Genomic DNA, 22,694 nt, shown 5'->3' with positions numbered 1-22,694 from the left:
AAAATCCACAGCTCTGGCCAAGGATGTCGGAAAGAGGAGGGGGAAGACCAGCCCCCATGCCTACCTCACCTCTTCCCCTAGCCTTTTTTCCTGGGGGGGGGGAATATTGGAAGGTCGAGAGAAGATACTCAATTCAGTCACCAGGCCAGCTGGGTGGCACACAGCGTTTATTTCTTGCCTGTGCGCAAGCGGCTGAGGCGGACCAGTGCATGAGTAGGGCTGAGGCTTTCACGTGCATCAGCCCCGAGCTCAGGGCCGGGCGGCCTCACACACTGTACAGAAATGAGGAGTGGGCCGGGCCCCTCTTGGCTGGAAACCTGGGCTCAGGTCTTCTTGATCGATCAGCATCATGAGCGCCCCAGATGGCCATTTTTGGTCGACATCATTTGTGGTTTTCGGATTCCCTCGTGGTTGCCAGGGTCCTTGGTTCGCTGGTTTCTGACGAAGGCGCATTCTTTCCCGTTTGTGCGGAACTTTTTACAGGGTCCGCCTTGGGACCGAACTTTATTGGGCAGGGTTGGAGTTAAGCAGGGAGGCACTTTGGTCCTTGGGGGCTCTCCTAGGAGCTCTAGACAGCAGCAGAGTCCAAAGCTTGACTGTCCAACGACTGCAGGTACACCAGGAGGGCAGGAGGAGACCTACTAGGAAGGTCTAGGAAAGAGAACCACTAGGGATTAGTGACCACCCCCTCCCTTTTGGGTCTCCCAGTCTGTACCCTCTCTACCCAGACGAGGGCATGGGTGGGGGGGGCTTGTCTCCCCTCCTGGGAGCCAGAGGACTGAGTGCAGGACAGGTGCCCACACCCCCTGCAGCCCCGGGACGCACCTGCACCACGTGGCTGAGGCACCCAGAGGTGTGGGAGGAGAGGCCGAGGGTGTGCACCGCCTGCTCCGCCCAGTCTTGGGGATCCTTCACCAGCCACCCGCTTTTGATATGTTGGGTCATGTTAGTGGAGACCGCACCTGGGCTCACCGTCTGCAGGAAGGAGGTGGGTAAAGAAAAGGGCCTACCCCTTCCCTCCCTGTTGAGCTCCCTCCTCCCTCTACTGGAAGCATCCCTCCCACCAGGGTCTCTGAGCTTCTATGCCCCTCCAGGGCCCCACCCACTGGGAGGCCACGCCCCTGCCCCACTCACACCTGTATGGTAACACCTTCAGAGAGGTACTCGGCGCCCACTGCAACAGAGAAGCTTTGCACAAAGGCCTGTGGAGGAAGAGAGAGGGAGGGTCCAGAATGTGAAGCCCACCCACCACCAAACACTCTCCTGAAAGCCTTTCCAGAACACCAGGAAGATGCGGAAGCCCTAGGACCCTGGCCACACTGGTCACCGGGACAACAGAACGTTTCCTGGTTGTGACCCCTTCCCCCGCTCCCACAGGCCACGCCCTTCCCAGCCTGGCCTGTCTCCTGGTCTCTGCAATCCAAGGGGTTCCCTGATGGCAGGCTGTGCCTTCTCTTGCCTCCCAGCCTGTTTCTCTTACAATAAACCGTTCTGTGTACATCCTACACATAAGGCTGTGCCTGAGACATCTGCCCACCTCTGGATGACTGGCTGGGCTGCTAATCTCTAGGTCGGCAGTTTGAAACCTCCAGCTGCAGCAGGAGAGGAAGAGAAGGCTCCCTGTTCCCTGAAGCCTTAGTCTGGGAAACCCACGGGGCGCTTCTGCTCTGTCCTGTAAGGTCACCAGGAGTGAGAATCGACTCCATGACTGTGGGATTCTGATTCGACGGATCACCCAGATTAGGGTGACACTGAAGCCTTCCATCAAAAGATGCTTTAGGGAGATGCTCCTGGGAGCATGCAGGGGTGGACAGCCCAGGTCTTGATGGGGGTGTGGGGTTGGGTACCTTTGTGGCTGAGTAGGTGGCAAGGAATGGCCAGGGTTGGTTTTCAGCCATAGAGGAGACATTGATGATGATCCCTCTGTGCCTGGAGGAGAGAGCATTCTCTGGAGAGGAGTGACAGGCAGGCAGAGGGCAGGGGACAGGGCTTTCCCATCCCCACTCCTTGGGCAGAGCCCTTTAACTGGGACAAATGGGAGGGAGGGGTAGAGATGTGGGCGGGGCAGCTGGAGAATGGAAACAGTCTGGAGGTTGGCAGAGGAAGTGGCTGGCTCCTACCTGGAGACCATCTGGGGCAGGACGATTCTGGTCATCTGAGGAAAAGAGGGGAAGGGCACGTCTTCCCCTTTCCAGCCCCCTCACCCTGTTCCCTCCCAGGAGATCCTCCCCCGCCCCTCTAGTGCAGGGTGTTCCGGGAGCCACCCTGGATGCTCAGGGTGTTCTCAGACACCCATCATCGCTGGGCCTCACCTGGACCATGGACATCATGTTGCAGTTCACAATATCCGAGAGTCTCTGCGGGGAGGGGGCAGGAAGTTCACTCAGTCACACCCTCCCGTGGAAGTCCCACTTTTCCGGATTTCCTAACTTAGCATTGTTGCGTGGACATGACTGATGGTGTTGTCATTGTTGAGAGTAGACACGATAATGCTTACCCGGCTTCAACAATTTCGACTTCTGCTGTCGTGCCCGATATTCTCCTGACTGTGTGATGCTTTGCACCCTCCTTCTGAAGAGGGCTCCCTCCCCCAGGGAAGGCAGGCCCATTTTTAAGAGACACCAGTTCTTAGGAGAAGGAGCCCTGTGGCATAGTGGGTTAAGAATGAAGCTGCTGGTCACAAGATTGGCGGTTTGAAATCCCTCCATGGGAGGAAGCTGAGGCTTGTTGCTCCAGTGAAGACTGACACCAACATCCACCCACAGCAGCAGATCTACTCTGTTCTGTAGGGTCACTAGGAGTTGGGAACAACTCGATGACAATAGGTTTTAATTTCTTAAAAGTTGCACCTCCTTGAGATAAAAAAAAGCAGTAATATGTTTTATAGAATCTTCAGTGGACCTTTAGAATTACCAGCTTCCTGTGTAATCCCATTTTAAAATTCCTGGTAATCATATTTGAATATATATCAGCATGCACCCTGGCAACCCCATTGGGTAAGGCTTGAACTGCTAACTGCAAGGTTGATGATTCAAAGACATCAGCAACTCTGAGGAAGAAGAATGAGGCTGTCAAGTCCCATCAAGATTTTCAGGATCATAAACCTGATGTCGGGTGCCTATGAATTGGCGTAGACTTGATGGCAGCAGGTTGGTTTTGTATTGGGTGACATGTCCATACATGGAGGCTCATACCTATGCGCATATACATACACATGGACTCAAGTAGGAAAAAATCTCTTCTGCATAAAAATGCACACATGTAAGTCCGTACATCCTAAGTGGGCCGCACTGGCCTTCCTATGCAGGTAAGTCACATCTCTGTCCTCCCGTCAACTCCCACTCACACCCACTGCCATCTGTTCTGCTCATAGTGACCTCAGGGAAGGGCTCTGAGACTGTGCATCTTTATGGGAGCAGACAGCCTCATCTTCCTCCCGCGGACCTGCTGGTGGGTTTGAACCCCTGAACTGATGGTTAGCAGTCCTGTGCTTTCCCCAACGTGCCACCAGGCCTCGCTATTCACATACACATTTATATTCCTGGAATCTGAAAGGGCAGGTGTATCAGTGGGCGTTAAGTGCATGTGACCAGGAGTAGAATGATTTGGGAAAGGATTCCCAGAGCATGAAATGGGTCACTGTCACTGAATTCAACGTGTGGAAATGCCTGCTGAGGTGGTGAGGTCTGTGTTGCCTATGCTCATAGTTTGACTCCAACTAAAAGAGATAAAAAGTAATAGGGTACAGGGAGGCCCGACTTGAACAGTCATCCGGATTGTGCACTGCAGAAGGGCAAGGCCTTCACAGGGGGGTCAGTCACACGGTGGTCATCAGGGGCTACAACAGTCTTCCCCCAGATGGCGGTATAGATCAAGGGTGCAAACATAGCCAGGACATTGCGCCTGCTTTCCAACAGAGGGCAGTGAAGAGTTTGGGACCAACAGTGCTAAATTACGAAATCCTGAAAGGTGGTGGGGGTGGGGGCTGGGGGTGGTGGGGGTAGGGGTGCTTCAAAGGGAGGGAGGGATTGAGTGAACTTCTTGCCCACATTCATAAAGTGGAATTAAAAAGGGCAGAATCATTACTGGGCAATGAGTTGATGTGAATAGTGGTAGAATAATTTGCACAGGATTCCCACGGCACGAGAATGTGATCAACGGCACTGAATTAGAAGTGGTGAAGTGGTGAAGGTGTTGTGGTGTACACAAGTGTTTTCACTGCTATTAAGAAGATAAAAATGGGAATGGCAGAATCAGGTCCAAATTGAACAGTGGTACGGGCTTCGCACTGCAGAAACGCTTCCCCCTCAGAGGGCCCCCAGTCACACCTCCAGCATCATAGACATGGACCTTCTACCACCACCTTCCTGAGAACACCCCTAACCAAGCATGGGCATTGCCCAGCATTTCCAACAGAGGGCAGTGATGAGTCAGAGGACCAGGTGATTCTGGGGAGCCAGGGCCAGGTGTCACTCACCTGGGCTGGGTTCTCACAGTCCAACAGTTTCCCAAGTTCTTTAGAGTAAGTCATGCCCACGTTGTTCACTGAACCAGAGGAAACACGTTTGTGTCACTCCAGCAGTCCAGGAAATGCAGCCGCGAGAGGACCCAGGATCTGGCTGAGCTTGGGGGTGGTTGAGGGCTGGCTTCCCCTCTGCTCCCGACCCACCCAAGCCACAGGACATACCCAGTACTCCAATCTCCAGGCCCTTCAGCCCTTTCTCAATGGCCCCGTAGATCTCCAAGCCCCCGGTAAAGTCAGCCTGGATGACACGTGTGTCGGTGCCATGAAGCCGCTCTAGGAAGGGAGAAAGGGAGCAAATTACACACTAAGCCGGTGTCTGGCTCCACCCTTGCTGTATGTAGCCCTTGACCCTACCTGTGGGAAACAGGATTTCTCCCAAGCTGTCTCCCACAAATAGATGCCAAACTTAGCTGCTTGTGAATGACCATATACTTGGAGGTCATCAGGAGTAGGTCAGGGGTCATTCTCCCTGAGAGCTATTAACCATCTAGAGCAAGGAGTCACTACTGTTTATCCCACAACAAGTAGGGCTCCCCGCTCCCTTCTGATAAGGATAGTAGTTGTCTGTTTCCTTGTAGGAGACCCCAGAGAGGTCAAACCCGCCGAAGGATGACTAAGGCCAGGCTGCCATCTTGAATCTAGGATCCGCCCATCTTGTCACATGTATACCCTCAATCCCTCCTCTTCCTATTGCCTGTATGTCCCTAGACCACCCCCTTTTATTACTGTATCACCTATAGCACAACCCATTCCTGTGATGTTTGTCCTCACCTGTAATTAGGGGGCTGTGTGTCCCCAGAGAAGATAAAAGCCTGGGCAAGCATTAAAACACGCTCTCTCCCTCCACGTGGACCACCAAGCACGGCTCAGGTGAGCATGCTACTATGAATTGTGTCTGACTCCATTTATTTCAATACTTCTATCTCTCCTGCTCTCTATAACTTTACTATGATCTTTATTATCGCTGTACAATTGCGCCTACCGGACCTGTAATGATGTGTTAGGGGCTGGCTTCGCCTGACACCTACCCAGTCCCTGTCCCCATTCATCATTGTCCATTGCAGCCCATATCTGGACCATCCCCACTGCTGCCCCAGCCCCCTGCCCCCTGGGTCTCACCAATCTCTTTTGCCTCCTTCTCCAGCTTGTTCATGTTTCGGCTGATGAGGACGATGTTCAGACCTTTCTTGGCAAACTACAGGGGAAGATGGAAGGGTGTATGCATGCAACCTGTGTTTCTCTTTGCAAAACCATACTTTTCTACAATTGATCTTTTTTGTACTCCAATCCCTAATCATTATCAATCCATCTGGGGCGCATGTTTGATCAATTTTGGACTGAAAATGTTCGTCCAAATTAATGCGTTTGCTCATTCATAGCTTTAGAGGAAGGAGCCCTGCTGGGGTAGTGGTTGGGAGCCGGGCTGCTAAGTTCAAGGTTGAAACCACCAGCCGGACTGCAGCACACAGACAAGGCTTTCTGGTTCTGTGCACAGCTAGTCTCAGAAACTCACCAGGAGCAGTCCTGTCCTGTCCTATGGTGGTGCGGGGAGTCAACATCCACTGTAAGTTATTGAGTGTTTGAGAGCTGCAGTGGTTGGTGCATAACTTGAAGAAAGCTTGTGGTGGAGTGGGATTTCAAAATATACTTCTTCTACTCGTGTCTCTCTAACTTCCACCACAGGATGGTAGGGGCTATGCAAATAGGGTGTGTATACCACTAATAGTGAAGGTTAGTCAATTTCAGGACAACTCTTCTATCTATGAGGATGAGCCATTCTTTGAAAGAGTAGCAGAGATAAGAGAACCTCCAGGACCTTGGAAAAGCACATTCAAGGTCTCTGTCGCAATCGACAGACACTGCCGAGACCAGACACCCTGGGACTCTGGTGCAGAGACTCAGTGCAGCAAGGAGTCTACGGGGAACCTTCCCCTCATGTGGACTGAGACTATGGACTGTGAGACACAGTAATAAGCAAACTGGCTTCCTGGCTCATGGAGGAAGGGCCAAGGGACCACGTGACTATGAGACTGAGAACCAAAGAGAGACTTGGCTCCCACATGGCTGAGAGGCTGAGAACTAGACAGAGATTGGTTACTGGAAGAGGAGCCCAATGACTATATCCTTACTGCCTACGGATCCTGACTTACTGTGACCTGTTAAATTCCCTAATAGCCCCCCCCCTTGTTGTGAATACAGTCTATGAGATCTGTGTCGCCATTGCAGTGAATTCTCAAACCCAGCAGAGATGGAGAGTGGCGTGTGTGGAAGAGTTGGTGTCAGAATAGATAAAGGCAGATGGACCATGGAGGCTCGTGTGATCCTCATGGAGCCTCGCGGCAGTAAGGAAGCCAGAGGACGTCAGATGTGTCCCTTCATGGCTGATTTTCACAGTTGCATCGATCGGATCTCCTTGCACGTGGATAGGTATTCTGCTATCACACTGAGTTGCAATCCAGATTATCGACTGCAATCCTTGATCTTCATCTGCAAATACTTCAAGTCCTCCTCATTTTCAGCAAGCAACGTTGTGTCATCTGCACATTCAATCCCAGTCCTGATCAAGTCCATAAGTCTGATATTAGCCCATGTGTCATACCAGCCTACAAATTCCTCTTCAGAGTCACACAACACATGCAATGATGCTGAATGCACAAAGATCATAGGCTAGTGGGTGGAAAGTCTTGTGGATCCAGTGGTAATAGTAACATCCCAGCATTGGCATGGGTCTCCAGGTGGCTCCTCCAGTGTTGAGTGTAGCTCTTCCACAGGGAGGTGAAGCAGAGAGAGGGGAGATTCCCAGAATCCTCATGAGAAGGCCATGCCCCAAAGGAGGCTGTATCAGGATGTGACCCTATTGACAGACTAGACTCCACTCCTTCACTCTTAAGACCCTAACGTTGATGCATGATTATGTAACTACCAGAGTAAACACTACAAAACAAGTGACCCGACAGAATTTCCAAATTATAGAACAGTATCATGGATTCACATGCAAGTAAAATTTTGCTGAAGATCATCCAACAACTGTGTCAGCAGTACATTGACCGGAGCTTGCAGAGGCTCAGGCCCGATTCAGAAGAGGACTTGGCACAAGGAAAACCATTGCTGATGTCAGATGGGTCCTGACGGAAAGCAGAGAATATCAGAAAGATGTCTGGCAGCATTTTATTGACTTTGCCAAGGCATTCAACTCTGCTGAACCTAGCAATGGTTAGCCTTGAGAAAGAATGGGAATTCCAGACACACTTTATTGTGCTCATGAAGAATACATACAATTTTTGACTGAAGATGTCGGTGGAGTTCTTCAGTGTCTTCATCACTCTTTCCACTCCATGAGGTTTTCACGGCTTTGATCATTACAAGAAGTCTGCCACCATTTTCTTGCGAAACGCCTCAGAAATGGCCCCCTCTCAGGTGGGTTCCAACAGTCCACCTTCTGACGAATAGCTCAGCTTTTAACCTTTTGCACCACCCAGAGGCCCGCCACTAAAACCGAGCCACTGAGTGGACTCCATTGAGAGAGCCTACTGGAAAGCGGAGAGCTGTACCTTTGGGGGCTCCAAGGCTGTACATCTTTAAGGGCGCTGGCAGTCTTGTCGTTCTCTGGGGTGGGCAGTGGTGTTTGGTGGGTTACAACTGCTGCTGCAATGGTTTGCAGCCCAACACAACCCACTGTGCCACCTGGGTTCCTGGGAACAGCTAGGCAGGTTCAACCCAATTCACAGCCATCAAAGAGAATGGAGGGAGGGAGGAGAGGAGAGTGGAGGATGGAAAAAACACCCCCACAGGATAGGCGTTTTGAAGCGATCTTATAGCCGATTTGATTTGATGAGGTCGGCTGTGCAAATACAAAGAATATATTTTTATTTAAAAACCAGAAGAGTAAATACGTTTTTGTTCTTAAAAAAAAGGAGAGGAATGAACGTTCACAGACTTAAAGGCTCCCCCGAGACCTTACCTCTCAGGCCTAGTTATTGGTCTGTGTGGCTTTGAAAGGGGGAAAAGTCCACTGCAGTGGACTTGTGTTCTTTTTTTTTTTTTTTAACAGTTTTCACAGAATCCACATATATGATTCATAGCTCAATCATGCGAAGAATTGCACAATCATTACTTCAATCAGCCTTAGAACATTTTCTTTCTTTTTCTTCATGGTTAAGCCTCATTTGAAATGAGTTGCCTGATCACAATCACTTCTAGTATTCGCGAATTCATTGTTTACTCCTGAAATCCCCTCTCCCTCCCCATCTCCCACTCCCAGCCTGACCTCCCCTAGAAACCCTTGCTTCAGTTAATATGTCTATGCCTCCACTCCTTCTGTGCTTCACACACTGGGAAACACAACAGAAACATTAGAAAAAAAACAAAATAAAGAGATACGAATAAAATCATAATAGTATCAGGATAAAATATAAAGAATAAGTAAAAAAAGTCCCATCATCAATATTTAAAATGCCAAGGAAGATTTTTTTTTTTTTTTTTTTTTTGGTCATGGAACAAGCTAGAGCGAGCTACTTGCACCTAGAACAAATTCAGGTTGGGTCAAGATGGAGGTCAACTGACCGATTACCTAGTCTGGTAGAGCAGAACGGAGATTACAGTGATCATTATCTGAGAGTAAGGCTGTTGGAGACTCTTGCTCTAGGCTAGAGGGGCTCTGTCAGCGGCTTCATCTGACTAGATGTCCTGCAGATGGGTTTTGAACTTGGATTCTTTAGTGATGCACAAGTTCATTTCAAACAAATGAGGGGAAAGCAGCATCAGTAATAACCCGAGAGAAGCAGGTGACACAGACCTGCCTGCTGAGAATTAGGAGGACTTGAGAAGGGAATGAGGGTGAGGATCGAAGACAGCAGTGTGCAGCGTGAAGTCACAGGGGGCGGTGGAAGCCCCAGCCCCCAGGAGAGCGGGCAGAGAGGAGGCTTGCAGGAGCTAGTGGTACTGAGAGGCAGGCAGTCTGCCTTACAAAGGCTCACTCTAGTGGGCGTGGCGGCTGGCCCCAGGAGCTCCCTCCCCTCCCAGCTCCAGGCCAATCCCAGCTCACCTGGTGTGCGTAGGCCTTGCCTATGCCATCCGTGGCTCCTGTCACCACTGCGGAGAGAAGGAAGCATGGGTCCCACTGACACCAGCTCGGGCTGCTCCAACAGCAGTGGACAGCTCAGCTCACCCCAGAGCTTTCCCTGCCATCTCCCACACCCACCCTGCCCCTCCTTTTTCCCAGCTAACCCCTTATTTCCCACACAAGTTCCAAAAACCAAGTATCAAACACTCACCTGTCCTAGTGGCACATTGAGTGACAATTTGGACCCTAAACCTGAAGATGGGAACGTCAAACCCAGCAGCTGCTCCTCCATGGGAGAATGATGAGCTTCCAGCCTGGGAAGCCCCACAGAAGCAGTTCTGCTCTGCCCCATAGAGTGACCGTGAGGCAGGAGTGACTCCTGCTGGGGAGTTTGGTGTGGACTAATTTGCTGTGGGGTCATTTCCATTCAGACTCTGCAATCCCATGGGATGCAGGAGAACTGCTCCCAAGGCTTCCTATGGCAGTGAGCTTGTGCTGCTGTTGCTCTCTTTAAGCCTTGAACTGCTAACCTCAAAGGCAGCAGTTCAAACCCACCAACTTCTCTCCTTGGGAGAAAGAGTAGGCTCCTTGCTCCTGTGAAGACTTACAGTCTCAGAAACCCCACCTACCGTTGCTACAAGACACACTCAACTTAGTACCAGTAGGTCTGGCTTGGAGCCACATGGGTTGTTAACAACAAGGTCAGCAGTTCAAACCCACCAGCTGACTCAGGGGAAGAATAATGAGGGCTATGGAAGGGCTCCCCTAAGGATGCCCAGTCTCAGAATCCCTCAGAGCCAGCCTTTGCTGTCCTATAAGGTCATCATCTGGACGGCAGTGGGTGTGGGAGTACAGAGAGCCACAGCTTGGTTCCCCGGAACAGCGAGTGGCTTAAAACCCACCTGTGTTGGTAGCACAATGCTTGATCCACTACAACACACCTGCTGCTCTCACCTGTCCAGGTTTAGGTTAGGAGAGAGGGGTTGGTGCCTCCTTGCAGAGGGCACGCCAGCCTTCATTCCTCTTGTTTCATGGCAGCTCCCTCCACCCTTGACCTCATTCCAGCTCTCCTATTGACTCATCCCTACCTCCACTCTCCCAGCGCCAAATCCTCACCTGCCCAGGCTCCCTGTGCCCGGATCCACTGGTCCCCTGGACGAGCCCAGGGCAGTAGGTAGATGTAGACCACGCGGCCAACTCTCCATGCTGCTCCCAGCAGAAGCCATGCAGCTGTGAGAGCGCCCAGTGCGCTGAGTGGGTCCCACATTGCAGCTGCTGTGGCCACCAGAGCAGGAATCTAACAGGAAGTCTGTCCTACAGGGCCAGATTCTATTAGGGGAGTGAGTTTCTTAGGGCGTAGTTTGCTATCAGCTCTAGGTAGTCCACCTATATGAATGTCTTATGCCTTCCGCAAGCCACTCCCTGCCATTCTGGTGTCACTAAACCCCGAGGGAGCTAAACCACAGCTCCATGGCTCAGGGCAAGGTCCAGCGGAGTCACTCTGCAAGGCCCTCCTTATCTGGGTCACTGTACTCAACCTTGCTCCCCACAGGGGCGGTTTGATAGGACCTATGACAGAAGGTTGGGGAAAGCAACATTCCAGGAATTGACAGAACCTTTGAAATGTGGAACAGGCGCATGGTACCCTAAAATCTTAATTATCAAACAGAAGAGGGGAGTCAAAGGGCAAGCTGTGCCTGACAAGCTTCATGTGAACTGTATGAACTCATAAAACCCTCTCTCCCCAAAGCTTCCATCATTGGGACGGAACACACGTGTCTGTCCTTGCGGAGAAAGTTGATCCAGAGAAGACCTGGTGGAAACACAACAACGGTGTCTGCGATCTGGGTTTGCTCACCGCCCTTTGCAGGGGCTCTTTCCTTTGCGTCTTTTCAGGTGAGGGATAGAGTACATGGATTCCCCTAGCAGCAAGTTCGTCCAGGCTCAGGAAGGAAGGACCAGATCATGTGTGTCCGGGAAGAAGAGAAGGCAGTCCTGTTGAAGTTCTCGAAACATGAAGGCAGCCTCGAGGATTCATGAGTACGGCCCTTGTTGCCTTCCTGGTTCTCATCCTCCTTCCTACCATTGCTGAGGCTGCCAGAGAGACACTTTGGGGCTCTATCGTGACTGAATATTTGTGTACAAAGATGACTGGACTGCGACAACCGACTGCTCACTCACTGGAAGATCAGCTGATGGACTTTCAATTTCATTTGTGCTAAATCTTGCAGGTTTATGTAGCCCCTTATCCATAGACTGTGACCTTACAGGATTGGACTATTAATTAGAAACCATTGGCAGGGACTTAAGGGGAACATCGCATTCGATGGCAATCAGCTGGAAAGGAAATTTGCAATCAATGTCTTCCACGTCGTTAAGGCTAGGGAAATACCCCATCAGATTTAAGACAGCTCAAAACAGAGATTTTCAGTAATCATGCACTAGCTTTGGCACAATTGAACAATTGGTGGATGGGCTGGGGCCTGAAGTGGGGTGAGGCAGAGGGCTTAGCTCCCTGGGCTGCATTCAAAGTATTTTCCGGAGCCTAAGTTCGAGTACAGCCACATCATTATTTTCGTGTTGGCAGTCAAAAGGCTTCTGCCTTTTAGAACGTGAAGATGTTGCCTCAGTGTCCCTTCGGGATTAAAAAGATAAAAACAAAAGGGGGAAATGTGGGCAACAGGACTGGGAGGGAAGAGAGTGTGTGTGGACAAATTTTCTCCTTTCCTATGTTAAGGGGTCTGGGAGACCGGGCCTCCCATGGAAGGAGAGCTTCACATTCAGAGGTTGGAGATGCGTTCCTGTCACATTCTCCTTAGTAAAAGTTATTCCACACGTTGTCCCCCACCACCCAATAATGCCAGTTTCAAGGTGCTGCTTGCAAGCACATGGCTGCTACCATGTGCACTTGAAGGTCAACGGCTTGAAGGCTACTTGCCTGAAGGTACAGCCATCAAGCAGTCCGACCATCTAATTCAAAGTAGTCCTTCTCTCTTCAGATAAGGTCCATAGAATGCTCCCCTGGGGAAGAGCTCAGTGGAACCTAAATGCCGCCAACTCAGAGATGACCAAAGTCAGGCACCATCTGCAGTCTAGACCCGCCCATCTCGTTGCATACCTGCCTTCCTGTCATATGTGGGTGTGTCCCTCGTACCTCCCCTTCCTGTTGCATGCACACCCCTAGCTGGTCCCCTCATGTTTCATGCATGCCTCTGATGCCACCCCCTCCTGTTATGTATGTTCTTACTGTGGCTTGCACGTCCCAGATGATATAAACTCGTAAGAGAATACATTACCGCCTCATTCTGGTTATCGTCTCCTTTGGAAGAGGTGAGCCCTGGCGTGCTTGGTCTTGTCTGATATCCCTTTAATGTACCCCTCAACTCTACAAATGCCCCCCTGAACTCATTCAGCTGTGAAAGGAATTCGCCCACCTCATTAGCTCTCCTTGTGTGTCTCTTGAATTACACAGGGGTTTCTGATTCTTTTGGGGGTTTAAGTTGGTGTACGTTGTGAGGAGTGATTTTGCAGCAGGCAACATAGAGTGGCTACATCTGATTTGGCTCTTCCTTATTGCCATAGGCAGAGGTCAGAAATGCCCCCACCTCCCACCTACTTCTATACCCATGTGAAAACTCATTGGCTTGGCCACACAAACCCCACAGACATGGTTTAGTAGGGAAGTTGGCAGGTGGCCACAAGCCAGGATTAGTAAACAGTAAGGATAGACATTGGCCATTGGGCAATGCCTTTACTTAATCAACTGTCAAGTCACTTTCTAGTTTGTGGCTTCTCAGCCTTGACCTCTGCTCTGCGTCTGTGGGCTGGATCTCAGGCCACTGTTCTGCCCTTCCGTCTCATAGTTTTGGCACCTCTCCTCTGCCCTCTTGCCTCCACCCCTTGTGTCTCTGTTCTCAGCCTCTGATGCTTCAGACAGAGCTTGGCCAGGCTGGTCATCCAATGGTGCTGGGTTTCCTCTCTGTGGCTGAGATGACTGACACAAAGAGCACTGACTTTGATGGAGGGTCATTTTATCTTTCAGCAGACAGCATGCCCACGGAAACAAAGCGTGTGAATCAGTTCACACCCTCTTAATGTCAAGCCTAAAACCCACCTTAATCCTGTCCAGTAGCATAGGAGACAGCTCCTGGGAAAATGGGATTCTAACCACAAGGGTAGAGTCCAGAGTTATAATCCATCACACAAGGAATTACGGGTATAATGGCCATATGAATTGATTGCATCCTTAGTGTCAATTTTATCCTGCTGGGCATTTCTTACTTTAAAACTGTTTTTATTGAGAAATAACCCACAGGCTCTACAGTCCCCCTTTGTAGGTGTACACCCGAGTGGCTTTTTATTATGATCATAAAGGTGTGTGTGTAAATAGGTACAGTTACATGCATCCTCCTCCAAAGAGTTATGTCCATGTCTTTGTGTCACGTGTTAAGAACTTCAGTCATTCCCCGCAAAGGTCTAAACGTCAATTCCCGGCATCCAGTTCTGCTGCCCTGGTCGGTCTACACATTGATTCCATAAACCAGAGTCCTGGCCCAGAATATTGAAAACAGAGCGGGCAGACCAGCCCCCACGTCTCCGTCATGCCTCCCCCTAGGCTTTTTCTTTGGAAGATGCCAGCAGTTTCAACATTTCTGACGCCCAGCGAGTGCGAAAATACCAGGAGGGCAGGAGCCCAATCAGGAAGCTCTAGGAAGGAGAAGGGACAGGGATCAGGACCCGCCTCCCTCTTTGGCATCTCAGCTCACCTACTCCCTGCCCAACCCAGGGCGGGGGCTTGTTACACCCCCGCCTCCCCCAAGGCCAGAGGACTCAGTGCAGGGACCATTCCCCCAGCCCTGCAGCCAGGGACGCACCTGCACCTCGTGGCTGAGGCACCCAGAGACGTGCGAGGAGAGGCCGAGGGTGTGCACCGCCTGCTCAGCCCAGTCTTGGGGACCTTTCACCAGTAACCTGGTTTCGGAGTGATCAATCAGTTTTGTGTAAACCACACCTGGGCTCATGGTCTGCACGAAGGAGGAGGGTAAAGAAAAGCCCTTTTTCCTTCCTTCTACTGCCAGCCTGTCTCCTGCAAGCATCTCACCCACTGGCTCTCTGAGCTTCTTTCCATGAGGCCCCACCCCTGTGAGACCACGCCCTCCAACTCCCCACCCTCCAGTAGGACCCGCCCACACCTGTATGGTGACCCCTTTAGAGAGGTATTCAGGGCCCACTGCAGCAAAAAGTCTTTGCACAAAGGCCTGTGGAGGAGGAGAGAGAGGGAGGGTTCCAGAACGTAAAGCCTCCTCCCCCCTCCCACACTATCCCTTTTCAGAGCACCCTGCAGGTCAGGAAGCCCCAGGGTCCTGACCACACTGGTCACGGGGACTCCAGAATGTCTGCAGGTGGTGACCCCCACTCCCCCTCGTTCCCACAGACGCATGACTTCCCAGCCACGCCTGTCTCCTTGTCTCTTCAACCCCGGGTCTCCGTCCACTCTCCAGGGGCTCCTTGGATCCACTCTGTCTCTTCTCTTGCCTACCAGCCCCCAGTTTCTTGTCAAATACACAGTCCCGGCTCTGCCCTTGACATCTCCGTGATAGTGGGTGACAAGCTGCTAGCCACACAGTGGTCAGTTCAAGCCCACCTGCTGCTCCTGGGGAGACGTAGTGCTGTCTGCTCCTTTAAAGAGTGACAGTCTCAGAAACCCGCAGGGGCAGTTTTCTCCGTACCATAGGGTGACTCTGGGTCAGAATCCATCCCCTGACAGGATGTTTTTGTCTGGATGAATAACCCAGAATCAAGGCCCACCTAATCCTCCCTTCTCAAGGTGTTTGCAGTCTACCCTTCAAGGCCTGAGGGAGGTGCCAATGGGAACATTCGGGTGTGGACAGCCCAGGCCTGGACTGGGTGTGTGGGCTCTGGTACCTTTGTGGCTGAGTAGACGGCAAGGAATGGCCAGGGGTGGTTTTCGGTTATGGAAGAGACATTGACAATGATCCCTCTGTGCCTGGAGAGAGAGCATTCTCTGGAGAGGAGTGACAGGCAGGCAGAGGGCAGGGGACAGGGCTTTTCCCACCCCCCCTCCTTGGGCAGAGCCCTTTAACTGGGACACATGGGAGGGAAGGGTGGAGTCGTGGGCAGGGCAGCTGGAGAATGGAAACAGTCTGGAGGTTGGCAGGGGAAGTGGCCGGCTCCTACCTGGAGACCATCTGGGGCAGGACAATTCTGGTCACCTGAGGAAAAGGGGGAGGGCGGGTCTTCCCCTTTCCAAACCCCTCACCCTGTTCTTTCCCAGGAGATCCGCCCCCACCCCTCTAGTGCAGGGAGCCTCTATGGGTACTCTGGATGGTCTCAGTCACATCCATTGTGGCTAGGCCTCACCTGGACCACGGACATCATGTTGCAGTTCACAATATCTGAAAGTCTCTAGGGGGAGGGGGCAGGAAGTTCACTCAATCCCTCCTCCATTTGAGGCCCCTCTTCCCGGATTTCCTAACTTAGTATTGTTGTGTGGACATGACTGATGGTGTTGTCATTGTTGAGAGTAGACAAGATAACGCTTACCCGGCTTCAACAATTTCTACTCCTGCTGTTGTGCCTGACATTCTCCTGACTGTGTGGTTGTTCTCACCCTCCTTCTGAAGAGGGCTCCCTCCCCCAGGGATGGAAGGCCCATTTTTAAGGGAAACCAGTTCTTAAAAGAAGGAGCCTTGGTGCTGTAGTGCGTTAAAAGTTAAGGTGTTTACCTGGGCTGTTGTGCATAAGGACGTGCAGCAGAGTAGCAAGGGGAGCAAAGCAATGAAGTCCCCAGGGAATACCAAAAATAGACTTTGGGGCCAGGGTATGACCCCACCATCAGACTGGACTGTAAAACACTCCTAAAGGTCAACAGACCTGGAATTATTTATAGACTTTCATTTCAATTTTACTTTTGTCCTTGGGTTTTTGTTGTTTGGTTTTGTTCCCTCTTGTTTTTCTCTTCTGTCTTTGCATGTCTATCTAGATAAGATAGGCGGAATAAACAATCTGGAAGAGAAAACAATGGGACGAACAGTTCAAGGGGGACACGGGAGAGGGTAGGGGGAAAGAAAGGGATTACTAACAAACCCAGGGGCAGGGGAATAATCAGTGATCTAAAATCATGGTGAGGAGGCTGTAGGAGGCCTGGTAGGGCTTGATCAAGGACAATGTAACCGAGAGGAATTACTGTAACCCAAATGAAAGGTGAACATGAGAGTGGAACAAGAGGAAAGTAAAAGGAAATAGAGGAAAGAACTAGGAGGCAAATGGGAATTTACAGAGATGTAAATACAGGCATGCACATATGCAAATATATTTATATATAACAATGGGGAAATAGATCTATGTATATACATATTTTTTATATGTTAATTATTATGGTAGCAGACAGACATTGGGCTTCTGCTCAAGTAATCTCTCAACGCAAGAACACTTTGTTCTAACAACCCAGCATTCCTTGATGCTCACCTTCCCAATAAGATTGCTGAAGACAAAGTGGCTGCATAAGCAAATGTGGTGAAGAAAGCTGATGGTGCCCAGCTATCAAAAGAGATAGTATGTGGGATCTTAAAGGCTTGATGATAAACAAGTGGCTAACTAGCTGAGAAGCAACAATGTCCATGTGTAATCATGAGGTGTAGATGCAATCAGGTATCAGGCATCAAAGACCCAGAACAAAAAAACTCAACATATCAATGTATGTGAGGGGAGTGCGGAGTGGAGACCCAAAGCCCATCTGTGGACAATTGGACATCACCTTACAGAAGGGTCACAAAGAAGGGTGGAGCATGTCAGGCTGTAGTATAGCACCGATGTGTGGGAAACAGAAAGATTTCTCCCAAGCTGTCTCCCCAAAATATACCCCAATTTTAGCTGCTTGCTCCCTGTGACAAATGACTATATACTTGGAGGTCAACAAAAGTAGGTGAGGGGATTTTCTTCCTAAGGGTTATCAGTCATCTAGAGAAAGCAGACACCACTGTTTATCTCACAATAAGTAAGGCTCACTCCCTTCTGACCAGGATAGTAGTAAATTGTTTCCCGGAAGGAGAGCCCAGGGAGGTCAAGCCCACTCAAAGGTGATCCAGATTAGGCTGCCATCATGAATCTAGGGTCTGTTCTTCTTGTCACATGTCCAACCCTAGTCCCTTCCCTTCCTATTATGTGCACACCTCTAGCTCATCCCCTTCCCGTCACACTTACGCCTGTTGTAAATCCCCTTCCTGTGATGTGTATGTCTATTGTACATCTCCTTCCTGTGATGTGTGTGGTTACCTGTAATCATGCCCCCTTGTGGTAGAAAGGGTGGCAGCCCCCCACTGCTAATCACAGCTTTGACAGGTACAATTGTATAGTTGAGATCTATAAATACTATATTAAAGTCCTAGAGAGCATGAGGGATAAAAGAGAACTTGAAATAATGGAGTCAGATGCATATCATGGTAGCATGCTCACCTCAGCCCTGCTTGGTGGTTCACATGGAGAGAGGGGGGAGGGGAAGGAGGACAAGGGGAAAGGGAACAGGGGAGCGAGGATGGGAGAGGAAGGGAAGCTGACCAGAGGCCAAGGGAGGGGAGCCTAAGAGAGAGCTCTTTATTGCTAACCCAAGTCTATATATATTTTTTTGGGGGGTGCAAGCCCACCAATTACAGGTAAAGACATAGATCACAGGAAGGGGTTGTACTACAGGTTATACAGCAATAAGAGGGGACAATCTAGGGATATACACACAATAGGAAGAGGAGGAATTGGAGAATACCTGCGACAGGATGGGCGGATCCTAGATTCAGGGTGGCAACCTAACTCTGGATGTCACTGAGCCAGTTTGATCTGTTCTCTGGATCTCCATAGGAACCATTGTCAGTAGGGTGTGAACCCACCTTACAGGAAACAAGCTAATGGTCGCAAGCCTTTAGGGAGAAGTAGCCCATTGTCCTTAACAGCAGGGAGCGGCCTTACCTGTCTGGCAACTGACTGCCTTTAGGGAAGATGTCTCTAAGCATCTGACATCCCACCATGTGCTGGCAAAAAGCCCCTAATATTTGGCATGTCTTTGGGGGAGACAAAGCTGGGGAAAAGTCTCTTTATAATCCCACACCCCCTAAAGAGATAGAAGCCTTGGTTAGCAATAAACATTGCTTTCCCTCTCCTGCCCTCAGCCCACGTTGTGTGCAGACCTGGCTGGTAGCAAAAAAGCCCACCTGGAAGAACACACCAGCCTGTGTGATCACGAGGTACCGAAGGGATCAGTTACCAGACATCAAAGAACAACAACAAAAAATCATATCATTGGGTACACACCTCCATGATATGATCGCTGAGGACAAATGGGTGCATAAGCAAATGTGGCGAAGAAAGCTGATGGGTGCCCGGCTATCAAAAGGTATAGAGTCTGGGATCTTAAGGCTTGAAGCTAAACAAACGGCCATCTAGCTCAGAAGCAACAAAGGCCACATGGAAGAAGCACACCAGCCTGTGCGATCACGAGGTGTAGAAGGGATCAGGTATAAGGTATCATCAGAACAACAAAATCTTACCATAGTGAATGAGGGGGGAAAGTGCAGAATGGAGACCCCAAAGCCCATTTGTCGGCCACTGGTGATACCTTGCAGAGGGGTCTAGGGGAGGAGACCAGCCAGTCAAGGTGCAGTGTAGCACTGATGAAAAATACAACTTTCCTCTAGTTCTTAAATGCTTCCCTCCCCCGCCCCCACAACTATCATGATCTGAATTCTACCTTGCAAGTCTGGCTAGACCAGAGGATGTATACAGGTGCAGATAGGAACTGGAAACACAGGGAATCCAGGGCGGATGATACCTTCAGGACCAGGGGTGTGAGTGGTGATACTGGGAGGGTAGAGGGAGAGTGGGTTGGAAAGAGGGAACCAATTACAAGGATCTACATGTGTCCTCCTCCCTGGGGGATGGACAACAGAAAAGTGGGTGAAGGGAGACGTTGGATAGGGCAAGATATGCCAAAATAATAATTTATAAATTATCAAGCGCTCATGAGGGAGGGGGGACCAAGGAGGGAGGGTAAAAAAAAAAAGAGGGCCTGATGCCAAGGGCTTAAGTGGAGAGCAAATGCTTTGAAAATGATGAGGGCAAAGAATGTACAGAAGTGCTTTACACAATGGATGTATGTATGGATTGTGATAAGAGTTGTATGAGCCCCTAATAAAATGATTAAAAAATAAAGACCATGGCCATCCAGGAGGTGAGCATGCTACCATGAAATATGTCTGACTCCATTATTTCAATCTCTCTCTTTCTCTACTTTATTATAATCTTTATATATCTTAACCGTTCAGTTGCGTTTACGGAACCCGCGATTAATTGTGGGAGGGCTGGTCCTTCCCCCATAAATGATTCCCATGCGGCATTAGGAAAAGAACTCTGTTGAGTTATACCCTGTGTAACAGTTGTACAGCCCCACTGGAATGTAGAGTGAATCGTAACAGTGTGACGTGAGGATCCTGTGTGGGGATTGGCAGATAAGCAGTGGAAATAGTGAACGAGTATTTTGAAGAGGACAATGGGGCATGGTAAAAGCAAGCCTGAAACTTATGGTACTGTTAGATTTCTCTGGAGCTAGACTTATACCTCGGTCCTTGGCTCTGCATGAGAAAGAATTCACGCCGAAGCCTGGCTCATGATCCCAGTGAGTTTTATGAGAGTTAGAAGAAGTTTCAGGTTTACACGGCACCCAAAGGACTCCTCCCGACCATGCAGCCTTGGGGAAGCGTCTCAGGGTCATGCAGACAAAGTTCTCTCTCCTCTTGACTCTGGGCTCCTGCCTTTTCAAGGATTCCACGGGGAGGTGTGGTGGACGACCCCTGATCAAACCCATTGGCTGAATTGAATTCACCTGGCCTAGATGAGCCAATCCAGGATTAGCGCCCACCCATGCCTACCGGCGGGAAAACCTGAGCCTCTGAGCATGTGCAGTGTGCCATTCCTTGTTCCCGTGGCTTGGCTCTCTGGGCATGCGTTAATGGACATCTTTTAGCCCTGCGCAAGCCTGCCTAAGAGTACTACCTTCATCCACTTACTGAAAAGACAGGGAGTAAAATTAATGAAGAAAAATATGCAATGTTTTCTAAAAGTAGCAAAAAGGTACAATCCATGGTTCCCAGAGGAAGGAACTTTTGGTCTAGAGACCTGGGAGGAGGTCATTGTAAACTTAAAGGAAGCACACAGGGATGGGGAGATATCCCCGTGGAGACATGGTCTCTGGGTTCAAGTTAAGATGGCTTTAGTTTCTTTGCAGGAGGTAGAGAAAGAGGATTATGTAGTGGGAAGTCTTGTGTCTATCCAAATCCGGAAAAGCAAGCTGATATCTCTTTGAATGAGAATGAATTCGGTGATGAAACTTTAGGAAAAACTGAAGAAGCAGGGACTGATTTGTTACCTAAGGCCTCTAAAGGAAACCTCATGGCCACAGCCTCTATTGCCCTCAGGGGACTGCAGGGGCTGAAGGTCTAAAGGTGATAACACTCTAGAGGAAGTGAATTCTGAGATCCAAAGTGAGGCTATGTATGAAACAATCCTAGGAAGCTCCCTTGCTTTCAGAGGCAGAAAAAACAAAGGGACAAAACCATGGGAGTAGTGAGAAGCCTCTGAGACACCCAAACTTAAATCAGGAGGGAGGCAGGCAGAATGGGTATCAGGCTGATGAGCAGATTTTAGACAGAACTGAGAAAACTGGGCCTGAGGCAGGAGGGGAGAGCATAGTAAAAACTTCTCCCCTGCTGGCACTTAGTGTGACAAAGACCAGAGATTGTCAACCAAGCCAGCGCTGCAGATAGTGAGATTCGCTCCATACAAATGCAAACTAAGAGAGCTGACACAGAAGATGAAGTTTGGGAAGTGGAGCTGTTAGGCAGGCTAGCGCACGCAGGGCTAAAAAATGTCCGCTAATGCATGCCCAGAGAGCCAAGCACGGGACACGGAATGGCGCACTGCACATGCTCAGAGGCTCAGGTTTCCCGCCGGTAGGCATGGGTGGGCGCTAAACCTCGATTGGCCCACCTAGGCCACCTGGATTGTCTCACCTAGACCACCTGGATTGGCTCATCTAGGCCAGGTGAATTCCATTCAGCCAAAGGGGTCGATCAGGGGTCGTCCACCACGCCTCCCCGTGGAATCCTTGAAAAGGCAGGAGCCCAGAGTCAAGACCCACGCTTTTGTCTGCGTGATGCTGAGCAGCTTCCGCCAGGCTGCATGGTCGGGAGGAGTCCTATGGGTGCTGTGTAAACCTGAAACTTCTAACTCTCAAAAAACTCACTTGGATCACGAACCAGGCTTTGGGGTGAATTCTTTCTCGTGCGGGGCCAAGGATCGAGGTGCAACTCTAGCTCCAGAGAGATCTAACAGAGCCTGAAGATAGACCGGTCTAGAAGTCCAGCTCAGAAAACAGGAGCAGAGAGGCAAAGTCGAAAAGCCAGCTGCGACGTGCGCCAGAACATGGGCCTGGGCCACCAAGTTCGGGTTTAAAGGAACCTGGACTTTGCACCCGCTGTAGGAAGGGAAGTCACGGGCGAGTCAAGGTTGCTGAAGCTTCAGCAATAATGAATTGCCGTGAGCAAACACTCCCCCGTCAGGGAAATATTGGAAGGACCTTGATCCAAGCCCTGCCCAATAAAGCTTGGAAGGCAAGGCCTCTACCTAACCCAGCAAAAGAACGTTTCAATGGCAGCAATGCCAGGTGTCCCCCAGTCTCACCGGAGGAGACCAGACCTAACCAAACTTGCAAAAGCCCAGCCTGTGTTCCCGCTGCAGGAAGTTTGACCAACCAAGAAAAGGCTCAGAAGCCCTCGCAGCAGCCTGTTGATACTAAAAAGCAGGAGGCTCTAATTTAAAGAGTAATACCGTTTCTAACAGGAAGATTTAACCTAAGTACTCAGGGAATTCAAATTGATACTGGAGTTAATCAGAGCTGTGAGGAAAAGCCAAAAGATGTAATTAAATCAGAAATTATTAAGAGCGGTAATTGGGGTCCGCTACCGAAAAGAACTATGGGATGTTTATTAGGAAAGTCCAATCTAAATTCTCAAAGTGTTTTGATGGTTATGTTAGGCAGATAGG

General features: G+C 50.1%; 1 protein-coding gene across 1 annotated transcript; it reads right to left on the bottom strand.

The window, feature by feature from the left end:
• Positions 1–347: 347 nt before the first annotated feature.
• LOC142431597 (very-long-chain 3-oxoacyl-CoA reductase-like) lies at positions 348–10,854 on the bottom strand. The gene is made up of 12 exons (XM_075536619.1): positions 10,704–10,854; positions 9,570–9,616; positions 5,645–5,720; positions 4,688–4,798; positions 4,478–4,545; positions 2,313–2,357; positions 2,121–2,155; positions 1,848–1,929; positions 1,137–1,202; positions 826–975; positions 618–651; positions 348–502 (listed from the first exon to the last, which is right to left on the bottom strand). The coding sequence occupies exons 1-12, from the start codon at positions 10,852–10,854 to the stop codon at positions 348–350; spliced, it is 1,020 nt and encodes a 339-aa protein (XP_075392734.1).
• Positions 10,855–22,694: the final 11,840 nt, after the last annotated feature.

The sequence above is a fragment of the Tenrec ecaudatus genome, chromosome 18 (assembly GCF_050624435.1).
Source record: "Tenrec ecaudatus isolate mTenEca1 chromosome 18, mTenEca1.hap1, whole genome shotgun sequence".
NCBI classification, from domain to species: domain Eukaryota; kingdom Metazoa; phylum Chordata; class Mammalia; order Afrosoricida; family Tenrecidae; genus Tenrec; species Tenrec ecaudatus.
The sequence above is the reverse complement of the archived record's forward strand: the minus strand, read 5'-3'. Positions and strand labels throughout refer to the sequence as shown.